General features: G+C 46.2%; 1 protein-coding gene across 1 annotated transcript in view; it reads right to left on the bottom strand.

The window, feature by feature from the left end:
• LOC125437512 (ankyrin-3-like) overlaps positions 1-25,779 on the bottom strand; it is a 154,221-nt gene that overhangs the window by 35,675 nt on the left and 92,767 nt on the right. The window contains exons 2-4 of the mRNA XM_048505114.1: positions 13,880-13,981; positions 11,164-11,262; positions 9,487-9,585 (exon numbers count right to left, since the gene is read on the bottom strand). Coding sequence (XP_048361071.1) covers positions 9,487-9,585; positions 11,164-11,262; positions 13,880-13,981 — 300 coding nt within the window. The remainder of the gene's footprint in view (positions 1-9,486; positions 9,586-11,163; positions 11,263-13,879; positions 13,982-25,779) is intronic.

Genomic DNA, 25,779 nt, shown 5'->3' on the forward strand with positions numbered 1-25,779 from the left:
AAAGACGCGCTGCAACGGCAATATGTGCAGAACCTATCAGTCCATGATAAAGTCCTGGAACACTCCAAACTGGACTTACAGCGTCAGCAGCGTTCAGGCCTTACGTACGCAAAGTGAACTAACTGCAGCTGTTCAACAAGACGAATTGGCCAAATTGGAACGAGAGAAAGCAGCTTTGCATGCGCACCAGGATGCGCTTACACGCAAGGAGAGAGAGCTGGCCGCCTTGGAGAGGGAACTGAAGAAGCAGCAGAACAGGACAACCCAAGTTGGAGTCACGCTGTCACTGGTACAGCCCGGCGCCAGAGGCGGCAGCTGCTGGGTCCTGCCACCTTCCAAGGACCAGATCCCACCAGAGCGCCAGCGGCACCAGCGTTAGTACCTCCACCTCCACCCGATTCCGGCCCCCCCTGCGCAACCGCTGCATCAACCTGCGCAACCTGCACAACCGCCGCCCCTGCGGGCGCCAAGGGCCGTGGAGAGGGGATATTACAGACCTCCCATACCTCACCGTTTCGATGGGACCGCTTCCAAACTTCCCTACTTCATCTTGCAACTCGATGCCCACATGGAGGACTATGGCCGATTTATACCCGGTCTGAGCGCGAAAAAATACGGGACATCGGCTCCGTCCTGGATGGGGCGGCAGCCGACTAGTTTGTGACTCTTTTGAACCTGCAAGATGAAGATACTCGCACGGTGCCAGCGTTCCTCCAAGCCTTAAGAGCACGCTTCCAAGATCCGGGTGCTGAAAATGAAGCTATCCGCACCATCAAATCTATTCAGCAAGGCAACCGCTCGTTTGCAGAATTTGCCCGTGAATTTCGTGCGGCGGCTGCCCGACTCCCTCCTGAGTGGCCTGAGCGCATGAAATGTGAATACTTCTCGGATGCTGTTGACGGCAAGCTGCGTGAAAGCGGTGTTTTAATTCCGGATCCCCGCACTATTGCTGATTGGATCACATTAGGATCCCAGGTAAGGCGTCGTTTAGTACGCCATGCCGTGCGTGCGAGGCATGCGCCCAAACCCGCCCACTACGTGACCACCACTGCGACCACCGCCAAGCCCAGCCGCCCTACCGAGACCACCTCCGGCGCGTCGCCAGACTGGGATTGTATGTCTTTACTGCGAGGACCAGGTCATCTGGCAGCCAACTGCCCGAAAAAACAGAAGCCAACCGCTCCGACGCGGCGCACCCCATCTGCCAAGCCACCACGCCGTCCGGGCCGCCCCAACAGGCTCGTCTAAGGCAGTTATCGGCGACCCAGAGGAGGGGAAGCAGCTGTTTGCCTTTCTTCAGCCCCATGGACATGGGTTCCACTCCAGGCAGCGGTGAGTGAAGGCAGCTCCATTACAATCCAAGCGTTTCTGGCCAACCCGCTAAGCATACTTTCATTATTATAGCCTCAGCCCTTGTGGATTCTGGCTGCTCCCATTGCTTAACGCGGCCCCAGGTGGCGGAGGAACTAGGTCTAGACCAAAGGCCCCTGGCTAAGCCCATACCATTCACCCAAATGGACGGCAGTCCTCGGGAGAAGCGAAGGACCGGCCCAGTTCAAAAGCATACCGGTTCTCCTCCGCTGCGCCGACCATTGGGAGAAAGTTAGTTTTATTTTGGCGCCAGTGGCCAAAGACTCCAGAGTTCTTGGCATGGCATGGATGTTGTGGCATGAAGCAAGATTCTTTTGGAAGGAAAGGATCTTAGAATGCACTGACCCTGCCTGCGGAGAAAACATGAATTGGGGAAAACTTCGGCTTCTCCTGACACACACACCCCCCTGGCTTCATCAGCGATTGCTCCCGATTCTACCGGCATTCCCCCGGCTTACCAAGATTTAGCCAGAGTATTTCAGGAGCAAGAATGCGATCAGTTGCCACCCATAGAGACACTGACTGCAAAATCGTACTACAGCCAGGGGCGCAACTGCCCAAAGGAGGAATCTACCGCATGAGTCCCAATGAGGGAGAAGGAACTTCGTGCCTTCTTAGACAAGAACCTCGCCAGCGAGGTTCATCGGTGGAGCTACCAAACACACGCATGCTGCTCCTGTATTGTTTGTAAAAAAGAAAGATGGGTCTTCTGACTCTGCACAGATTACCGAGGACTCAATGCAGTCTCCCTGTCAATAAATACCCTTTGCCATTAATCAAGGATCTTTTAGGCGCGTGGGCAAGGGACGCATCTTTACTAAGTTGGACTTGAGAGAAGCTTACTACAGGGTCAGAATTGCTGAAGGCTATGAACACTTGACTGCATTTAACACAAAGTTTGGACAGTTTGAATACTTAATAATGCCATTCGGGTTAAGTGGGGCCCCGGGCTTTTATGGCCCTTATCAGCGAAGTTCTCCATGATTTATTGTACAAAGGGAGTAGTGGTGTACTTAGATGCCGTTTTAATTTATTCACAAACCATGGAGGAGCATGAAGCATTGGTTCGGGAAGTATTGAAACGTTTGCTCAACAACTCCCTCTTTGCCAAACTTTCCAAATGCTGTTTCCACCAAACCTCTATTGACTATTTGGGTTACCGGATCTCGCCTGAGGGCCTAAAAATGGATCCTGCTAAAATTGATGCAGTCCTCCAATGGCCTGCCCCTACCAGCCGAAAAGAACTCCAATCTTTCCTAGGTTTTGCTAATTTCTATCGTGACTTTATACCCCAATTCGCTGAACTGACTCTCCCACTCACAGACCTCTTACGCACTAAGGGTAAAGATCCACTGACTGCCAAGCCCGGGGCCCCCCTTTCCTGGTCTGAAGAATGTCAGACAGCCTTTCAGCTGTTAAAATCTGCTTTTACTACCGAACCTATCCTGAAGCACCCTGACCCAGATCTCCCGTTTGGGATTACCGTGGATGCCTCGGACACAGCGATTTGGGCAGCGCTGTTGCAGAGAAATAAAGATGATAGGCTGGTTCCGTGTGCTTATTTATCAAAGAAATTCTCCGGTGCTGAACTTAACTGGACTGTAGGGGATAAAGAAACTGCGGCCATCAAAGTAGCACTTTCCACTTGGCGCCACTGGCTGGAAGGGGCTAAACACCCCTTTCAAGTTTGGTCGGATCACAAGAACTTGGCCGCCCTCTCCACCCCCCTCAAGATGTCCGCGAAGCAACTTCGTTGGGCCGATTTCTTTTCTCGTTTCTCTTTCACGGTCCATTTTTCCGGGAAAAACCAATAAGCTGGCTGATGCGCTTTCGCGCCTACCCGGGGAGGGGGGTGGAGCTGCCTTACGGGACATTCCGCGCACTGTTCTCTCCCCTCCCAATTAGGGCTGGCTGTCACCCGATCTCAGACATCCCCTCCTCCTTCGCCGCCCGTTCCCAGCCTGGACTCCCCTTTCCTCACGGGGAACTTCGAGGAGGCGAGGGCTCGCGAACCTCGGCGGAGGAAGGTGACTCCCTATTGCATTTGGAGAATGGCGTTTGGCGGCGGGGGGATTGTTGGTGCGATGCCTCCCCTCCGTAAGCAGGTTCTCCGAGGCCTGTCATGATGCCCGCTTCGGCTGGACATTTTGGCTTTCTAAAAACTCTGCATTTGGCCTGCCGTCAGTTCTGGTGGCGTAGCGATGCGCAAGGACATTGAAGGCGTATATTAAAGGTTGCTGTGTTTGTGCAGAAGCCAAGAGCATTCGGGGAAAAGCCCATGGTCTGTTGAAACCTCTCCCGGTGGCCTCCGCCCCTGGGGAAGTCATCTCCATGGATTTTATTACAGATTTACCAGAAAGTCATGGCAACACGGTCTTGTGGGTGGTGGTGGACTTATTTTTCTAAACAGGCCCATTTCATCCCATGTGCTTCCATCCCCTCGGCTCCTAAGTTAAGCTGGCGTCTGTTCATTCAGCATGTTTACCGTCTACACTCCGCCCCGTTAAAGGTGGTCTCCGACCGTGGCCCCAATTCATTTCAAAGTTCTGGAAAGCTTTTCTAGGGTTGTTAGGGGCCGCCCGGCGGTTGCCGCCCTACCACGTTCAAAGTGACGGTGAGTCAGAGAGCGAACAGAACCCTAGAGCAGTATTTACGTTGTTACACCAACTACCACCAAGACAATTGAGTGCGAAGCTAATTCCGTTTGCAGAATCGCCTATAATAATGCGGTTCATAGCAGTACGAAAAAACCCCTTCGAAATTGTGTCCGGTCGCTCCTTCCACGCCGTTGCGCAACTACCTGCGGATGCATTGGATCCTCCGGAGTTTCAGCAGTGGATTTCATCTCTGGCGAGGGTGGAAAATGGTCCAGACTGCCTTACAACAGGCTAAAGACTCCCAAAAGCTGCAAAGCGGATAAGCACGCTTCGGATTTCCCTCTGCGTGTGGAAGCCTGGGTGTATTTGTCTACCAAAAATCTCAGAGACGTGCATAAATTTTCAAAACTAGGCAAAAGATTCATAGGACCTTTTCAGATTACTAAAGTGATTAATGATGTCACTGCCCGATTGGATTTGCCTAACTCTCTTAGTAATATCCATCCTGTCTTCCATTCCAGTTTACTCAAGGAGGCTCCCGTTTCCGATGCCTGGCACGACCCGCTGGAGAGACCCCCACAGACTCTGATTGATGGCCACAAGCATTCACGTAAATTGTACGCCATCCTGGACTCTACGCTTTTAATCGCAAAGCGCTTACAATATTTAGTCTCTTGGGTGGGGTATTCCTCTGGGTATAATCAATGGGTTTATTCCGAAAATATTGACGCCCCCGCCCTCATTTCTGCTTTCCACCGCGCCTTTCCGCACAAACCTGGGGGGGAGAGGTTCTTTTTAAGGGAGGCAGAGTGTAAAGGATTCAATGGTGTTGATGAGCGGGTCAGCCGCCTGGCCTTGACTACATTCCACAGCCCGGGCGATGGGCCAGCTTCTCCGGCGGAGACCTTATCTCTGCGAGGGAGATGAGACCTCCGTTCCCATGGGAATCCGGGAGGGGGGATGGGATGGACAGAGTTATAACCTGTGCTTCTGACGGGAGATCTTATTCCTGCCACTGCGTGTACGTGAGCTTTCTAGGATGTCTGAATAAACGGTCTTTTACACCCAAAAAGCCTTTTATTTCTGCTTCTATGGAATTCCTTACAATCATTTCACTCACTACTGCACACACAACTCTAGATTTTGTACTGAGAATACACCAAAACAGAGCCTTAGAGCCATTCAGTCTTCCTTGACGAGATTACCTGCATGATACCTGTGTTGGTCACTTGCACTTTTTTTTAGTTTTTCCTGAGCCCTGCATATTTTTGGCATCCATCAGAAATTGTAACATGCTAAGTGGCCTGTTGCAGGAATGTGTGTCATGGATCAAGAGGGCTCAATAGCCAAAAAAAAGAGAATGACTTATTGGAAGGAAAGGGAGGGGGAGGGATCATCTGATCATGGTCCACCCACCCTGTCATCTGGCTATGGCCCACCCACCCTGGGGGGAGGAGGAGGGGCCCATCATCTAGTCGTGGCCCACCCACCCTGGGGGGAAGAATAGGGAGAAGGAGAGGGGAAGGGGGTCCATCATCTAGTTGTGACCCACCCATCCTGGGGGAAGGTGAGAAAGGGGGCCTATCATCTAGTCAAAGCCAACCAAGAAAGGATGGGGAAGGAAGGGGAGGGGGGAAGGGGCCCGTCATCTGGTTGATGTGTTCAAGGAGTGTTTGGTCACTGCCTGTCTCCTTCCTCTCTTCCAGTTAACCACTGATGTGCTGCAGGATAGTTTTAAAGAGATCCACATAGACTGGCAGGAGATGCTTAGGTGGACAACAACTAGGAAAAATGAATGCATGTCCAATGGGGCATGGAACTGGATAATGCAAAGGCACATCTTAATAAGTGACAGAATTGTGCTTTTTGTCAGCACAAAGTCAATCTGGGAGGAGGGGAAAACGCTTCATACATCCTTGGGGAGCGGGAAGATTACTACAAGAGGATCGAAGTGTCCTCCTTGGACAATATGGGAAAATATGGTTTTGAAGATACAAGGGCTCTGGACTGCTCAAGGCCTTAAAAGTCAAGAGTAAAACCTTGGAACATGATCAGGAATTTAACTGGTAACCAGTGCAGTCAGCATAGCACAGGTGTAATTTGGTCCCCCACTGCTATTCCATAGCTTTTGTTGCTGCACTCATCATACTGTGTCAAAATTCCAAAGGTGCCTGCAAGCTCAAAATGGCTAGGGACCACTGGCATAAATCCATTGCTCTACCACCATGTTGTACTTCCTGGGATCCACTGCAACTTACCATCCCATCACTGCAACATTACCATCCCTAAAGTTCCTCACTGTGAAGAATCCAGCCATGTGTTCCTTCCCAAGCCCCTGGTATGAAATCCACTTATAGCAAGAATGGGAGTGGCAATATTCAGAGGAGTCTGGGAAAGAATGGGATTCTGGGAACCACAAGAAGGTCTTGGTTTGATATGCATGGTCTGGGCCATCAAAGCATGGCCTAGACAGGTCATAGTATCAGGGCAGAAAGGATTTTGCCCAAATTTCTTGCCCTCCTATTCCCCACACGGGGAGGAAACAATTCAATGCCCAGGTCATCAATATATTTTAATGTACTTGAGCACTACATTCCAGTTGTAACATTTTCAAATATACCTATCCCCTTTATGACCCAAAACACTGTATCAAACTAACTGTATCAAACTGCGCTATACAAAATAACTGCATATCATTCATATAAGGAATGTGATATAAATTTAGTAGAGCGTAATTGGTTCCAAATTATCCAAGTTGAAAGTACCGAAATAGTGTGAAAGAAACATTATTTCCAAGTACATCACTTTTAACCATCCATTTCATAAATTAATTTGATAAATCGGGGACATTTCTAGCGGAGCCGGGATGCTTCATCCCATTACTATTGTGCACACATTATTATAGCAGCCTTCATTTCAAAAGAATGTCATTTTGGCATTTGCAAGCATTAACATAAAGTTAATCCGACATAAAAGAATGTGGAGTGTTCTTTTCTGGATGAATCGCTGAAAATTTGGCAATAGGAGCAAGGATTCTATACTGTCCTATTTTTATAAGTAGCCAATCTGGCAGTAATGCAAGCCTGGACAATAGTGGACCTTATGTGACACTAGAATTCCACGACTGGAACTCCATATATACTGTTTGGTTCTGAAAAGCAGTTGTGAGGAAACAGCTATGGACTCGAAACATAGCATAGGGGAAGAAGGAGGCTTACCTTTTTACACACACACACACACACACACACACACACACACACACACACACACACACACACTCACTCACACTCTCTCTCTCTCTCTCTCTCACTCTCTCTCTCTCTCACTCACTCACTCTCACTCTCACTCTCACTCTCTCTCTCTCTCACTCACTCACTCTCACTCTCACTCTCACTCTCTCTCTCTAAAACTCTCTCTCTCTCTCTCTAAAACGGTGGCTATTGTGAATCAGGGAAATGATACAGGAAGGTAAAAGTTAAACCTTTCTTCCACATTGTCAATGTGACATATACATGTTTAAACAAATAAATACTGTCCTCATATGACCATGGTGAAATAACAAAGAAGAAGAGGAGTAGGAGTGGTTTAGATTTATACCTCTCCTCTCTCTACTGTAAGGTGTCTCAAAGCGGCTTACCAATTTCCTTCTGTTCCTCTCCCCACAACAGACCCCTTGCGAGGTAGGTGGGGCTGAGAAAGTTCCAAAGAACTGTGACTAGCCCAAGGTCACCCAGCAGGCGTGGAGAAGTGGGGAAACAAATCCAGTTCACCAGATCAGAATCACGTGGAGTAATGGGGAATCATACTCAACTCTTCAGTCCACTGCTCTTAACCACTTCACCATGCTGGCTCTCCATTTGCTGGGGCATTTGCTGGCATTCAGAGATACCATCCCATCTATTATGGCATCACAATGGCTTCCTGTTCACTGATTGGCTAAGGTCACTCATATGCCTGACTTGGAAAGGAGGAGGAATAAGTTGCTGCATTGGGAGTGGGGATTCAAAAGTACTGGTTTGAAGTTGATGACGACACCTGGCAAATGTTCAGCGAAGTCCTCGTTTGAAGTTAATTATTGTACAATTCCTCCAAGTTAATTATTGTACAATTCCTCCAAGGGAAACGTTCCTTTTCAAATTGCTTTCAGTTGGCCTTCCATGATCCACCACAATAGAAGCAGAACCTGAGCCCCTAGCAGAGAATAGAACAGGGGTGTCCAACTCTGGTGCCCTAGATGTTCAAGGACTATGATTCCCACCAGCCCCTGCCAGCATGGCCAATTTGGTCATGCTGGCAGGGGCTGATGGGAATTGTAGTCCATGAACATCTGGGGCACCAGAGTTGGATACCTCTGGCATGGAAGATTGTAGGTAACCCTTATCTGTAAAGCTATTTTGGGCATGAGGCCAGCAGGTCTGAACACCGTGAGGTCTTTTGCTTCTTCTATTCCTATCTTCTGCCACACTGCAGCTGCCTTTCATGCACCCTCCTCCTGAGACTGCAGGGCTGTCCCTTGGAAGAGGGGTCACAGTTATGCTAAGTGGGAATAAAGAGAGCTGAGTGCCACTGTAGACCCTGGCCACATTCCAGGGAGCAGGAATTATCAGATCATAAATAGTCAAGGCATTCCTTTAGTTCTCATACAAATGTGCACAGAGAACAGGCTGCAGTCCTGCTGAAATGTGGCCGTGGAATTAATTTGACTGTCCTGGTGAATCCATACATCATTTCTCTTGCCTGCCCCATGATGTTACCTGCACAGGATTGGGAAGCAGGAATCAAGCTTATGGTCTTGTGCCCTCATCCTCTTCCCCATGAGGGAAAAAAGGAAGGATTCACCCTGAAAGTTCAGAGGACTTTTTGAATGAAAGTAAACGGGTCTCTCAAAGTTCTGTACTAATGTATTTCTGGAATACAGAAGGGAACCCATGAAAAACCCAGGCCCACAGGTGAAGTTTATACTTGGAACAATTCCATGCTGGGTAGAATAATATCTGCAAATTATAATTGTGGATTAAAAGACAGCATTTTAAAAATGCCAGTCACCATGCCTTATTACAAGTATCTGTTTTAGTAAAGCGACTGGATGTAATGGCCAAAAAAAAAAAAAGACTGGATACATCTAGAAGAAGAAGAAGGGTTTGGATTTATATCCCACCTTTCTCTCCTGTAAGGAGACTCAAGGTGGCCTACAAGCTCCTTTCCCTTCCTCTTCTCACAACAGACCCCTTGTGAGGTAGGTGGGGCTGAGAGAGTTCTGAAGAACTGTGACTAGCCCAAGGTCACCCAGCAGGAATGTGGGAGTGTGGAAACACATCTGATTCACCAGATAAGCCTCTGCCACTCAGGTGAAGGAGTGGAAAATCAAACCCGGTTCTCCAGATTAGAATCCACCTGCTCTTAACCACTACACCACACTGGCTCTATGTATGATCTATGTATGACTGTGGTATCGATGTACACAGAAACACACTGACAACAACTTCCAACATACGCCTTTCACACCAGACTTGTTTACCTGAGATTGTGCATTGACGTTGGCCCCATTCGTAACCAGCACTTTCACCACTTCGGTCTGTCCCGCCAGAGATGCTATGTGCAAAGCTGTGTTTCCTTTCTGAAATGAGAGAAGGGCATGGCATCTCGAGCATCGTGTGCAGAGGAAAGAACAGGCTAAATATGCCAACAGCAAAGCAGATGCAGTTTTACAGTTGGGCGTTCCTCGTGTGATCAGTCACAGCCTGGGCTTCCAAACTATCTTGGAGAGGCCCCAGAAAGAAATTCAGGCCCACGGAAGCATTCATTTCATTTCCCTGTCAGCCTACAAGTAGGGACAGATCTATCATAGAGCAGGAGATCTAGGAAGGGATTTCCACCTGCAGATGGGAGCTTCCTTGTTCTTTTTTCAAAATGCCCCTTGAAATGTTGCTCCCAGGAGACCCCCAGGAAGACCACGAGTTGGACCTGGACGTCTGCAGTGGGAGGGACAGATCACCCCAAATCATGCCTCCTTCCACCATTTGCCGGAATCCTCTATAGGATCCAACACAGTGATAACAGGAGATTGCAAAGGGGCATAAGCTAGCACACAGCCCAAGAACTGTTGCCCACAGAAATGACCTTTACAATGTAAAATACAACTGCAATCCCTAACTCGGGTAGTACAGGTGAGTTTTAGGAGTAAATCCTCTTGGAGGCACAGCAGCAAAAATTAGCACCAGGCTTTAGAATAATATAAATCTCAATTTTCGGAGAGTAGGATTGCACCTGCTGACCCTGCCCCCAGATTGTCACATGTTCAGTAGGACGTCTAGCCCTGTCCACAGGTTACAGTGGAAGCATGTACAAACCCTTGATTCTTCTTTTCACATATCTTGAGTAATTCTCAAGTTACAGGCAGTGTGTTTACCGTTGAACGTGTGATCTAAACCCCACAGTTATCCAGATACCGGTCCTTGGCTTCATTTGTAAACTGAACACACCTTGGCTCTTTGCTAAAAATAGTTGTATACGTGATGCTTTCAATATAATGTAGTTATTGGTGTACATACATCGACCTTCCACACAAGCAGAAATGCTTTAAAAGTTGTTTGTCTGTTCAGAGTCCTCAAGGGTGAGACTCTACAATGATCTTATACAAAACGTGAAGGGATCGGGGTGGGGCTAGAGGGTACAATCCTACCTCCTTGCGTACATGTTCAGTGTAAGAATGTAAGAACATACAGACATGGTCATTGTTGCAAAAACATGACTGAAAACTATGAGCGCAACTCCACTGTCAATGTCTTATCACCCACAAGGCCAATCTAACATGAGCTAACAATGCGCAAATAAAATACTCAGAAGTACCTCACCATATACATCTGGTATAATCCCCTATCCTGGAGAAATAGTGTAAAGTATCTTTTACCACATTGTACAGCAAAATCAGCAGCCCTGAATTGCGGGGAGAAAGGAACACCTCCTGACATGAAACTGGTCATCCCTTTTTGGCCTCTCCAACACTACGCTTCGGGCTCCATTAATTGTTATCTCCTTCAGTAGGAGCTCCCAATCTTTCAGGCACCCTCTGTCAGACAAAATCTGCCCCCCAGCCTGGCTTAGCACCTCACCATCTGCAGACTATTGGCCAACACTTTGCTAGTGAGGAATCCATGCAGCAAAGCAGGAGAATGCTGAGATATGTGCTACAGACCTTGGTCGAGGCATCCACATTAGCGCCTCTCTGTATCAGCTCCGAAACGACTTCTACGTGGCCTTCTTTGGAGGCGAGATGGAGCGCGTTCAACCCATTCTGATAAAAACAGAAAGGAATGGGAAAGAGTGATGCAGGGTGTCCCCGGCAACATGCAATATGTCAAGAGGCCCAAAGGTCGCATTCCGACATGGTGAGGGCTGGCACAGAAGGATAAAGAGAGAGGCCCTTCTCACACTTGCTGTCAAATGAATTGCTTTCAGCATGCCACATAACACACAGTGTCAGAAGCAGACTGGGATCCTAGGGATAAATAAAACAAACCTCTCTTTATATGGCACCAGACACATTGAATGGTCCTGTATAAAGCTAAATAGTAATAGCAATGATCGTTATCAACCTAACGCAATTACGCAAACTGTTTCTTACACTGGACCCGCAGTATGGTGTACCACAATGATACACATTCAAGCAGAGTTTCATGCGCTGTAGAACAACAGAGGCAAAAAGAGAGAAGTACTTGCCAGAAGGAGCTTATGACATCAGTTTCAGTAGTTATGGGTTGATTCCCCACTGCAGAGTTGACTAGATTCGACCCGGTTCCCTGAAAAGGAACTGACCTAGGTTGACTCCATTGTTACTCCCCACAGCAGCCGAGTTCGTCCCACCAGAGCTGAGCTCAGAGGGCGGGATCACCTCAGCGCCTCTTCTGCTCTTTGTTCCTGATTGGCTGTCATGTTACCATGGGAACGTGAACGTGCATCCATTTTTTTAACATAACGGCAACATAGCCACAAATCAGTGCTCTATGTAGCTAAAAGCAGCGTGTAAATGTGTGCTGTTTATATATATGGCCATCGCTTCATATACAAGAAGGATTTTTTTTAAAAGGCCCCGCTTTTCTCCACCGGGAGTCTTTCGTTCTGAGCATGCCCAAAACACTGAACTGTGATCAGCTGACCGGAGGGAACAGTTCCTCGATGATTCCCCACTTTACCGGCTTCAACCTGAGTTCAACCTAGGTTCGCTGAAAAAGTTGTACCTCCCTGATGGAGTCGGAATTTGACAGTTTGAGGGGGTGAAGCTGGAACAGAACCGTGTCGAACTCAGCGGCTGTGGGGAATACCTAAGTCAAACCTAGGTCAAACCTGCCAGTGGGGAATCGACCATGGAGAGAAGGGAAAGGGGACAGGAAAGAATACAGAACAGGACTGCCAACCTTCAGGTGAGACTTGGAGACCTAGAATTTCAACAGCTCTCAAGACTGCAGAAAATGGCTGCTTCAGAGGGCGGGCTCTATGGCGTTGTTTGTGCCCCACTAAGGTCTCTCCCCACCCACAAATCTCCAAGAATTTTCCAACTCGGTGTTGGCAATCCGGGGACAGGATGAATATAAGAAAATGCAGAACAATTCAAAGCATATTTACTGAGAAGCAAGTTGCACTAAATCTAATGAGATTTGTATCTTGAAATTGTTCTTTTGTTCTTTTATTTTTTTATTTTTTTCAACATGAGGAATGCAAACATGGCTACAATACTAGGCATACTTATTTAGATGTACATCCCACTGATGGGTAATGATTCCAAGGGTAACTATCTTAGTTGCTGAAACAATGTATAATACGTTGTTTTTCATAGCTATCTGAAGTTCAGTAGCCTAGAACTAAGCAAGTAAGCACCTTGCGCTGGACTTGCTACATCCCTCTGAGAATGATGGAAATACTAATGTCAGCCCTGGTATTTTCTCTATAACCCAACTCAAATATATATTTCAAAACACATTTGAACTTGTTCACCCCCATGTATTTCATTTCTGCAACTCATTAAGTCCCAAACATTATTGCACTAGTCAATCAAACACAAATTACTGACCACGATTGGCACGTTCATTTTTTTGGTTACCAAATCACAGCTGACTCATGTTTCCCAGCCAAGCAGTAACCAGAGGCCAACTCCACTTAGCTCCTGAGATCTGATGAGCTAGCCTGGGCTATCCGTACCAGGGAGGTATGTTCATTACTAGGTACTAATTAGCAGCAACAACTAGGAAGAAATTCTTCAGCACAGAGAGCTGCTGAATAGATAGTTGCCTTAGCAAACAGCACCCACTGAGGTCTAGATATGGCAAAACACATCCTTAATGGTCCACCCACCGGGTCATGATGTAATTTTAATGTACTTTTGAATTTCTTTGTTCTCTTCTTCCTTACCACAATCCCCTTGTCTTCCTTGCAGGAGTAGCCTCTTACCTGGAAATAAACGTGTAATGCTACTGGAGGATAAAAATAAATGGATAGCATTGCAAATGACAGCGTTTATCTTTGTGGTTGTTGAGAATAAGAGAAAGTTAAAATCTCTTGATGTAAACCCTACTGATGACAAGTTTTATTATGACAGGCAATTTTTCTTATGGTGTCATTTATTATCATGGAAGATATTATGAAATTAATTTTTGTGACTATGGCTGCAAATTTTATACTACAGCTGTTAACGTAATTGTGTTACTGCAAGTCACTTTGGAAGGGACCTTTTTCACTCTTTGCACAATGCTCAATGGAACTTTTGGCACACACTGACCGCATCGACGCATGAAGGAAGGGGACAAAAGGCATGCCAGCTGCTCTGACTTTAAGCATTATCTGCTGCTCTTGTAACAGTAACTGATCTAAGCGAGCAGAAATGTTGTCAAAATAACAAACTGAAATGTTTTTACAACCTGATTGCAAATGTTGATGTCCACTCCGCTTTTTAAGTAGTCGAGGGCCTTTTCTAAGTTGCCTGCCCGGGCGGCTCGTAGGTAACTTGCATTGGTGTCAGACTGTAAAAGACAAGAAGGCATAACTTCAGATCTGTGACCATGACACAGAACAGGCATTCAGCAGACAAAAATGGCTCTTTACATTTACAACGAATCAAAACAATCGGGTTTCTATACCACAAAGATTTTACTTTCACAAATCAGTAGTGAAGTCTGATTATTCTTAAGCCAATAAATGTTTTGATTATTCTTAAGCCAGTAATTGAGGGGTTTTGAAGCATTTGAGGTGGAATGGCAGTCTACGCTGACAGGAGTTGGAGATCCATGTAAGAGAACATGACTACAGATCACGAAGAAATCCCTTCAATAGACTACGCAAACGTTCTTTGGTGACTCTGCACCACTTTCAGGTGCTATTCCACAATTGTTCATACTGTTTTCTTTCTGCAAGACACTTGATAAAACTCTAGGCCAACCATTCTCAACCAGGGTTCCCTAGTACCCTGGGGTGCCGTGAGCATGTCCCAGGGGTACCGCGGCAACACTACTACCACCACCACCCTCATTTTTGTGGTGTCTCCCACCAGCGCCAGCAAGGACATGGAGCTGGCCCATGGGGCAGGGCCTGCCACAAGGTCAGCAGCCACCACCACCCCCAGTGCTTCCCTTCACCCTGAGAGGGGAAGGTGTGGGGTGTGGCAAGCAGGGGCAATGGGAGGGGAAGGTGGAGGGTGGTGGCAGGGGTACCGTGAGATATGAAGAGTGAGGTCAAGGATACCCTGACCTCGAAAAGGTTGGGAAACACTGCTCTAGGCTAAGCTGAAAACAAATTGTTGTTTTCTTCATTAACATCAATATATTTTGATTGAATTTGTGATAAGGAGGCCACTGATGTGGATTGGCTGAACTGATGAGGCTTTATGGAATGTCCATAAACATTCTACAGGTATAAAGCTGCCAGCCTGTGTGAGGGTAAAAAACCCTATCCTTCTAATTGGAATTAAAACATCACATAGGCAGCCAAAGGTGTAACTGTGGGACATGGTGATTGTAACCTGAGTCAAGCAAGAAGAACAGAAACTAAATAAGGACCCAGACACTTGAGTATGAGAACTGAAATATGCAAGTATATAGGGAATATCATGGACACACTTGGCGTATTGGCAGTACCCCTGTAATGGTGTTACAGGATCTGTGATCTGGGGGTCTGGTAAGTATGACTGATCCACCAGTTATACATAGATTCTCAAGGAATGCACAGCAACCAAGTTGCCCAAATTGGGCAACATGCAGATTTTCAGCAACAGGACATGCAAACTAGAATCTCACGTAGTGTACACAGAGGCTGCGTGCAGATGCGCCCTTTCAGACAACACCGCAGTCATGAATACCAGGAAATTCGCTGGTATCATGTGCTCCAGATATGCAGAGTTGGCCTGTTCTTGGCATGTATGATTATGATATGTGAAAAGGGCTTTTGGGAAGTCAGCGAAGTAACTCTGGAGTTTCCCCACAATCCTTATCATGTATAGAACTGCCCTAAGCCAAACAGATTGAAAACAGGAAGCAGAAAGAAAAGGAACATACTTTTGGGTGCAGCTAACAATTTGTACTATCATTTTCATCTGTTTTCTCCTCCAGCTTTTCAGCTCTCCCTTTTCTTCTCTTCCCTATCCTAATTGCTTCTGAAGAGTGCCATAAATTGTGAATAATTCCCAAAAGACAGACTTCTGCTCCATATATTGGAAACAGGACCCTGAGATGCCACGAATCCATCCCAGGGGGAAAGTGCTCCAAAGCAAAGCAAGTCTTCAATCAAGCTTGTGTGTATACACATCATCACTGCCTGTTTTGTAGAGATTTCCTTTTCCTCTAGGCCAGGGGTAGGGAACCTGCGGCTCTCCAGATGTTCAGGAACTACAATTCCCATCAGCCCCTACCAGCATGGCCAATTGGCCATGCTGACAGAGGCTGATGGGAATTGTAGTTCCTGAACATCTGGAGAGCCGCAGGTTCCCTACCCCTGCTCTAGGCAATTAAATTTCCTAGAACGGGCAACATTTCAGCAAAGTAATCCAGAATCCATTATGCCAGGAGGATTATTAAAAACACAAGGTCTTTGAAATTAATAATTAGGACAGTACAGCCTCACTATTTTATGGATTCCATGTAGGTCTCCCAATGCAGGAAATGGGGGGGGGGTTGTGACATCATTGCAGTGATGGGATGAAGCACAGTTTCCAGTCACAGAGAGAGAGAGAGAGAGAGAGAGAGAGAGAGAGAGAGCGCTTTTGAAGAAGAAGAGTTGGATTTATATCCCCCCTTTCTCTCCTGCAAGGAGACTCAAAGGGGCTTACAAACTCCTTTCCCTTTCCCCCTCACAACAAACACGCTGTCAGGTCAGCTCAGAAGAACTGTGACTAGCCCAAGGTCACCCAGTTGGTGTGTGTTGGGAGTGTTTGGTTAAATCTTTGAAGACAGTGAAAGTGCAATCCCAACACCAGACTAAGTCAGTTGAAAGCACTGGGCTTTGACTGGAGCAACTTTGCATAGGACTACACTATGAAAAGCCAGTGCCATTAACTAATAATTTCAATGCACTGGAATTTTTAAAAATCTGGGGAATCATGTACTATAACAAAAGAATACGAAGAGAAGAAGAGTTTTGGATTTATATCCCCCCTTTCTCTCCTGTAGGAGACTCAAAGGGGCTTACAATCTCCTTGCCCTTCCCCCCTCACAACAGACACCCTGTGAGGTAGGTGGGGCTGAGAGAGCTCCGAGAAGCTGTGACTAGCCCAAGGTCACCCAGCTGGCGTGTGTGGAAGTGTACAGGCTAATCTGCATTCCCCAGATAAGCCTCCACAACTCTAGCGGCAGAGCTGGGAATCAAACCCGGTTCCTCCAGATTAGATACACAAGCTCTTAACCTCCTACGCCACTGCTGCTCCTAAGCAGTTAACCATAAAAGTACAAACCCCAGACCCTGGATGGTGTCTGTCCCCTTTCACTTGCCAACCTCCAGATGGGACCAGGAGCTCTCCAGATTACAGGGATCAGCCCCTCTGGAGAAAATGGCTGCTTTGAAGGGCGAACTCTATGGTATTTTACTCTGCTGAGGTCCCCACATAGACACTCTGTCCTCCATAGGATCTGCCCCTCCAGGACTTTCCCAGCCCAAAGCTGGCAGTTTTGACTTCTATCCTTCAACTGCTCTTTGATGCATCCTGAGGGAAGAGGGTCTCTGCCAAGAGAAGCCTGCACTTCATTTTAAATTCTCTTATTGTTTTTCCTTTTCTGCAGGCTGACCATTGCCCTTTGCCAAAAAACATGATCCCTGATCTCCATTTCCAGTCATGGCATGGACGGGATCTCTCACTAATAGGGAGACCAAAAGCAAAGCCAGGCAGGGGTCTTTTATTTTTAACGTATTCTAGAAGAGGGGATTGGAGCAGAGGCAGCGAGTCACAAAGCTGCATGAGTTTCAGTGTTATCTTCAGCGATGTTGCATTTCTCTACATTCAACTGGCACTATTGTATGTATGTATGTATGTATGTATGTATGTATGTATGTATGTATGTATGTATGTATGTATGTATGTATGTATGTATGTATGTATGTATGTATGTATGTATGTATGTATGGGTTTTATATATTGCCCAACCCCCGGAGGGCTCTGGGTGGTGCACAACATAATTACATCTTACAACCCATACAAACAAACCCCATTAAATTAGAATTAAAACACAGCGATAAAATTAACAAAGATGGCGTCACGCAATAAAATCCAATTAAAACCCTCCCAAAGAGGGGGGAAGCAGAACGAAGAAGTGGGTCCCATAGATAACAAAAGGGAACTCCAAACCGGAGGAATAAAAAGGGGCACTCAATCAGCGACTGGACACTCCACAGGCACTAGATTGATGGGGTTCAAAAGCATGGCATTAATATCATGTTTCTTCTCTTAAGCCGGCACAGTCTTGCAACCAGGGGTCTACTTTGTGCGATACAGAGCTCTGCACAGGGGCAGCCTATAAATTGAACAAACTAACCAACTGACTGACTAAATAAATACGATTACCTTCTCTTTATTCTTTCAGAGTTGAATTTGTCTACAGCTTTATGAGCTGTAGGGTTCCTCCTACTGGGAAAGCAATACCAGCAGAAGCAATTTGGATATTTGCGAAGCTCATCTCAACTAGGATTGCCAACAATGTCCTAGTGAAATAGGAGTCTATCAAGTTATGATTGTTTAGGGTTGCCAATTATGGGTTACCCTGACCTGGATAGTCCAGGCTAGCCTTATCCTGTCAGACCTCAGAAGTTAAGCAGGGTTGACCTGGCTAGTATTTGGACTGGAGACCTCCAAGGAATACCAGGGATACCTCCAAGGAATACAGAGGCAGGAAATGGCAAACCAGCTCCAAATGCCTTTTGCCTTGAAAACCCCACCAGGGATTGCCATAAATCAGCTGTGACTTGATGGCAAAGAAAGCTTGGGGATGGGATTTTCCTGGAGATTTCAGGGATGGAGCCTGGAGAGGGGAGAGTTTGGGGAGGGGAGGGACCCCAGAGTGGTGGGCAGTCCCATCCAACCAGCCAGGTGACCCACCACAGTGCCGGGGTTGCACTAGGCCATTGCTCCTGTGGATTTCCTGCAGCGTGAAAAGCAGAAAAGCTTCCCCACTGCTGAGAAGCCTCCCATTGGGCTGAATGGACTTACTACATCTTTTTAGTAGTCTAAGGCCCCTTCCGCACACGCAAAATAATGCGTTTTCAGACCACTTTCACAACTGTTTGCAAGTGGATTTTGCTATTCCGCACAGCTTCATAGAGCACTGAAAGCAGTTTGAAAGTGCATTATTCTGCATGTGCGGAATGAGCCTAAGTCTGGGGCCCCAGCCACCGGTGTAATGATGGCAATGGCCAAGAGGAAGCCAACTAATGTCAGCTCCTCTCCTGGCCACGCCCCTGCCCCCACTATCCTGGTGACAGCAGGAAACTGGCATGGCATCCAGTGCTGCATCACCCCACCAGGGGGCAGCAGCCACTCGCCAGTGGATTTGCCCGCCAGCACTGCATCGCACCACTCCCACAGGCAGATTCGCCCCCCCCCCCCCAATTGGATGGGCTGATAATGCCACAAGTCCATCTTTGAAAGCAGCCGTTTTCTCCAAGAGAATGGATCTGCATGGTCTGGGGATCTGTTGGAATTCTGGGAGATCTCCAGGCCCCATTTGAAGGTTGGCAACCTTACTACTACTGGGATATGGAAAACCAGTAAAGTCAAGATTTTGCCAAACTCTGCCCATGGTCCACTAGGTTTTTCACTACTTATGACACTGAGTCACATGATCCTGCCTGCCTCCTCCCATGTTTGTCCAAAGTCCATCTTAGCACCACCCTGATCCACCAGCTTTTCCAGGTCCTTTGCTGACTCCTATGCTCTGGCTCTGCTTGCCGTTGCCCTGCCCACCAAAGAGGCTATTTTTTAATTCAAAAGTTTGCGTTGACAAGAATTTCCGCCACGAGTAACCACTGTGAACTCTGTGAACTGTGCAAATCATTACACAGGGCAGCTAATATCAAAGCTCTTTCAAACAGCAGACGCACAGGCTCGAATATAAAAAGCCAGCATTTTATTAGGATTACTGAAGGTCTCGTAGATTTTTTTTTCTATCACAGCATAACAAACTGCGCATTTGACAATGTCAGCGAGTAAAAATCACCGTCAGCACATTACAGTGGCTTCTGGCTATAGGGGGAAGGGACAGTTCAGGCAGGAATGTCGTTTGCAAAACCCACTCCTCACACAAACAGGAATCAGAGCTGGTTTTGAAGTAAATAAAATGCCGAGGATGACCGACATTTCCATTATCCCATATTTTCGGCTCTTTGACAGCACAACCTAATTGCCTTCAATTATTTATTTACGTCATTTGCAAATCACTTTCCTCCTCAGTGGGTACCCCAAATGGCCCACAGCATTCTCTCCTTCTCTGTTTTATCCTCATAAAAACCCTGTGAGGTAGATTAAGTCAAGAGTTCATGGCTATCCACAGTCATTCTGCGAGTTTCCATGGCAAAGTAGCGGGTTCGAAGAAGGGTCTCCCAAATCCTAGTCTAGCCCTCTGACTACTACCTCATGATGGTTCTCGAAAAGGTGAAACTTTGCTTAAGACTACACCGTCAATCCCGCTTGGCGAGGGTATGGTGGTTCAGAAATAAGTTGAGTTTTCAACCAATAATCAATCACAATACTAGAACCAGGGGGCATCCATTGAAAATGCTGGGGGGAAGAATTAGGACTAATAAAAGGAAACACTTCTTCACGCAACGTGTGATTGGTGTTTGGAATATGCTGCTGCAGGAGGTGGTGATGGCCACTAACCTGGATAGCTTTAAAAGGGGCTTGGACGGATTTATGGAGGAGAAGTCGATTTATGGCTACCAATCTTGATCCTCTTTGATCTGAGATTGCAAATGCCTTAACAGTCCAGGTGCTCGGGAGCAACATCCGCAGAAGGCCATTGCTTTCACAGTCTGCATGTGAGCTCCCAAAGGCACCTGGTGGGCCACTGCAAGTAGCAGAGAGCTGGACTAGATGGACTCTGGTCTGATCCAGCTGGCTTGTTCTTATGTTCTTATGTTCTTAATAATTGTGTGGGGGAAGGGATTTTAGTAGGCACAGCTTTTCACATTAAAAAAACAGGGGAAAGGGGTACTGCTCCAAACTCAGTAAGATAACAAACACCAAGCCCCCATAATTTTTTTCTAAGAATCTGACACATTGCATCTCCTACTCAGGCATATGCAGATAAGTTGCTTCTCCAAACTTGGCAGATCCCTCTGATGACAAGCAATTAAACACATCAGGAGTCTGGTAATTTTCTATTAAATAACTTTATACCTTACTGACTGTTTTTAATATAGATTCCCCCTCTTACAACCATCAAACTTTTACGGTACCATGACAGGAAAAAAACTGTCAGAGGCTCATTCCGCTCATGCAGAATAATGCACTTTCAAACTGCTTTCAGTGCTCTTTGAAGCTGTGCGGAATAGCAAAATCCACTTGCAAACAGTTGTGAAAGTGGTTTGAAAACGCATTATTTTGCATGTGCGGAAGGGGCCAGAGTCTCCTCAGCCACACAACTATTAAACACAAAGGAACCCTAACAACAAACAGCTGGGCCTAGAAAATCTCACTTTATTTTTTGAAAATGTCTCCTTGCCTTTAGACAATGTTTTCTATATTCCTACAGCTATGCTGCTTTTTAGTCGAATAAAACCAACCTCAGGTGATATTTTTAGGTCTGGGGTTTGAAATGAAGGGCAGCACGACCGAGTGTGGGAAGCGAAGCTGGGATTCTGGCCTCCTTCACTACCCATGCTGCCAACACCTCATCTCATTAGGGGAAAAAAGAGATGTAAATAAAAACGAATAAATAAAGAAGGCAACTCAACATTCATTTTTGTACGATTAGGTATTTCTACATTTTGATTATATTTACGCAACTAAAAATGCATGTGTGGCCCTGACCTGAATGGTCCAGGATAGGCCAATTTTGTCAGATGTTGGAGGTTTGGCAACAACCTAAGCAACAGAGTCCATCCTGGTTAGTACATGGATGGGATATTAACAGGGAGGACTGGGGTTGCTAAACAGAGGCAGGAAATGGCAACCCACCTCTGCTTTGCCATTGTCTCTTGCCCTTAAAACCCTATGGCAGTGGTGGTGAACCTTTGGCACTCTAGATGTTATGGACTACAATTCCCATCTGCCCCTGCCAGTATGGCCAATTGGCCATGCTGGCAGGGGCTGATGGGAATTGTAGTCCATAACATCTGGAGTGCCAAAGGTTCGCCACCACGGCCCTATGAGGTCACCATCGGTGCGACCTGAAGGCACTTTCCACTCAAAAACATATGACATAAATGTGATACAAGGATAAGGATCTACAGATCAATTGTGCAACAGCTGCGGGAAGACAGCCAGCATGGTGCAGTAATTCAGAAGTCAGACTAGGATTTGGGAAGCCCAAGTCTGAATCACTACTCCGCCCTGGCAATTTGCAGGGTCAATCACACACTCTCAGCCTCGATCCTTGGTAGTATTTGGATGGAAGACCTCCAAGGAACACCAGGGTTGGGAGGTGCAGGCAGGCAGGGACAAACCATCTCTGAACTTCTCTTGCCTTGAAAACCCTACAGTAAATCAGCGACGACTTGACAGCAAAAACAAAAAAAAATGGGGAAAGGAATCTGGATTTAGGCCATGACCTATGTGCAAAGACTGACCCTTTCCTCCACACCATTTCACACAACATACATGGCTACAAAACACACATGGCTGCTAATGGCCCCATTCGAAAAATATAGAAGCATCATATGGGTGAGATTAGGTATACCTATCCAGAGTCTGCCATCACACTCCACAGGACTTTCATCATGAATATCTCCTGCAGAAACCTCATGCATACATCAGGAATTTGTCCACAATCACAGCTGTGCTGTGCGGCCTCTCCAAGTCAAGTTTATGGTAGGCTGAGACTGTCATTTTTTAACCTGCTTTTTGATAACTCTTGAGGTCCAACCACAGAAGCATACTTTCATGGTTATGTGAAAATCCAACAGCTGCTAACTATAACTTTGTTGTAAGTCCTCCTCTGTAGACCATGCCCCTATATGGCCTGCAATTAAAAATTTTATTGGCTGACAGGAATCTTCCATGAATGATTATTCCAGGAGTGTATTTCCCCATGTTATGGGAAGTCTTGTATCAAAGACTGCTTCTATATCATTTTTTTCTGCACACATCAATTTCATCCCATGTACATACATTAGAAAAAAGCAAATGACAGACGATTCTCAGTCCTGAGAGACACTGCTAAACAGAGACAGGTCCAGTCTTTAAATATGTTGATCTGTATGTGTTCTTTTAGACATAAGGCCCTTTGTGACATGACAGAATCCCAAGTTCCACAGCTGGAATCTTTTGCTCCTCCATCAGTCTGATGATCTGATTGTCTTCAAAGAGCTCAGAAAATGTTCTGAGATTTGCAGCAGTCTCTCTCGCACCACCTTTCCATCTCCCAAACAAGCACCTCTTCCTTCTGCAGATCCTTCTTCAGAACTAACTGGTTCTCCAAAGACTTAAATCCTGCCTCTCCTCCAACCCATTTCCCCCCAGTACCATTATCTGAGTGTTGCTTGGTGGTGGTGGAAAGTGACTCAAGATGATCCCATAGGGTTTTCAAGGCAAGAGATGTTGAGAGTCGGTTTACCATTGCCTGCCTCTGCTTCATAATCCTGGACTTTTTTGGTGGTCTCCTCTCCAAGTACTAACCAAGGCCAACCCTGTTAAGCTTCTGAGATCTGACAGGATCAGACTAGCCTGGGCCATCCAGGTCTGGCAAGTACTGATTAGTGCCACACAATGTTCATTCTACAACATTATCTTTCAGACTTCCCATATTCTTGGAACGTTCTTCACATTGGTTTGTCTGCCAAGGAACCTCTGCAAGTTTTACATGCACAATGCAAAGGATTCTGGGACAGCAGGGGTGCCAACTTCCATGTGGGGGCTGAAGCGCTCCTGGAATTACAACAGATCTCCACACGACACAGATCAGAGACCCTGGAGAAAACGGCTGCTTTGAAGGGTGAACTGTGGCATTACACCCAGATGAAGTCCCTCCCCTTGCCAGGCTGTACCCCTAAATCTCCAGGAATTTCCTAAAAAGTTGGCAACCTCATGATCTGGGAAGACGACTAGGGTGACATTCCCTTCATGCAAAACACAAGTTAGGCCTGTGGGCCTGCTTCACTTCTCTGCATAAAATGAGAATGTTCCAAGAGCAAGTAGGGCAAGTTACCTCTTTGAGAGAAGTTTGTCCGTCTGTTATTACTTCAATATATATTAATATTTATTAATACTAACTTTAATACACACATACGTACATTAAAGTAATAATTGATGGGCAAACTTTTATCAAAGAGGCAACTTGCCCTGTAAGCGTGTGTGTGTGTGTGTGTGTGTGTGTGTGTGTGTGTGTGTACACAAACACACCACAGAACTGCTTTAACCAACAAAATGCACCCATATTTCAGATTAATCAAAAACCAAATGGGAAAAGAAGCAATTAAAACACCAGTAATTCAAAGAAGGAAAAAATGGCAAATATTAAGTACATTTTGAGCCCTTGGGGGGTAGGGCGGTTTATCAAATCGAATTAATAATAATAATAATAATAATAATAATAATAATAATAATAATAATAATAATAATAATAATAATAATTTCCACATTTCTTTCTTAATTGTGTACACTGGCTTGCTTGGGACCAAAATCTTGCACAAAGCTGATGGGGATCATCTTTGGACAACCTTTTCTTCAGACAATTGCTTCCTAGGCCAACGTTTTGGCTGCCAAACGTTTGCCATGCAACGCTGATGGACAAATCGACTGCTTGTAAATATAGGTCTGCTTACTCATTATTGTTCTCCTCTTTGAGGAAGCAGCTGAAACTTACTACCACTGCTTTGATTTTTACAGTTTTCACCGGGCAGTTCAGAAGAGCAGGCTGATATTATCTGGGAAATTTCAGAAAGCAGGAAAACTCAATACACCCACATTTCACCTTGAAATGAAAGGGAAATCTGCAATAAGCAAGACACTGCCTGCTTATTCTTAAGTAGGCAAGTATTTCTGGCCCGCTGTTTTCCCTTTCTCGCCTTCTGCAATTTCCAAAATATTTCAGTGGGTGGCCCCACAGCGAGAACATGTCTGAAGCATCTTTCAGGAAACAGAACGGGCTTCTGCAAACCATTTCCAGCCTCAGCATTTCAAGGAAGCCAGTTTGCCATTTCAATTGCCATTGGCAGGAACGACGAAGAGCCTCTGACTGGCCAAAAGAAGCAAGAAAAAAGGCTGGGACGCAAGTCAAAAGAGGCTGTGCTCTAGCTGCTCAGCGAAGCCCAGAGCCAGGACTGCAGCTTGAGAGCTTTGCTTATCCATGCATTGAATATACTATCATATTCCCCTCTTATGATAAGCATAGTGCATCAATAGCTGCAGTGCAGATAATGGCACATGGGAATTGCTTAAAAAAACAACAACCCAGGAATCTCTATGGCAGCATGCAACCACAGAGATTAACCAGTGGTTTATAAGAACCCCCTTTCCATATTTAATAATTATCAGCACTGGAGGTTTGCCTTGCAAGAACCAGTAGTCTTTTTAAAAAAAAAACAGTATTGCCATTGTGATAGCGGCCAATCTGTCTGCCTTTTCAATTTTAGAAGATGACTCATAGATGTATCTGTACATAAGAACATGGATGTAGAATTAAAAATCAGAGACGTGTGTATCTCGGGGAAGGGTGGCCTAGAAGACAAATAAATATCTCTGCGATGCATTTCACCTTTCTTTTACAGAATTGGGTGGGAGGGCATTGTGATGAAGGCTTGCTAGAAAATAAGCAACTGATCAACATCCATCAAATTAACTTTATGGTCAAGTGGGGATTCGAAACCTGCGTCTCCCTTGTCCAGGTTCAACACTCTTATCTTGTACTCCAGTAAGTTTTCAACTTTACAAACTTCAAGAAGTTTGTTCTACATTGAGGTTATAGCTGCGAAACATTTCTTGAGTAGCACAGAACTTTGGGATGCATAAAGGGGTAGAGGCGGAGCTTCCATGGGGACATCTGGGGACAAATGCCCTGGGCAGCCGCTGTTCAGTCACATGGGGGCAGAAAATCGCCTCCACACCCCTCCTTCTTCCCTGTAAGCCCTCGTGGCCTCTGCCTCACCCCCAGCAAGCCTGTGGGCCCTTCCCTGCCTCCCCCTGACC

Source organism: Sphaerodactylus townsendi, linkage group LG08 (genome assembly GCF_021028975.2).
Source record: "Sphaerodactylus townsendi isolate TG3544 linkage group LG08, MPM_Stown_v2.3, whole genome shotgun sequence".
Lineage (NCBI taxonomy): Eukaryota > Metazoa > Chordata > Lepidosauria > Squamata > Sphaerodactylidae > Sphaerodactylus > Sphaerodactylus townsendi.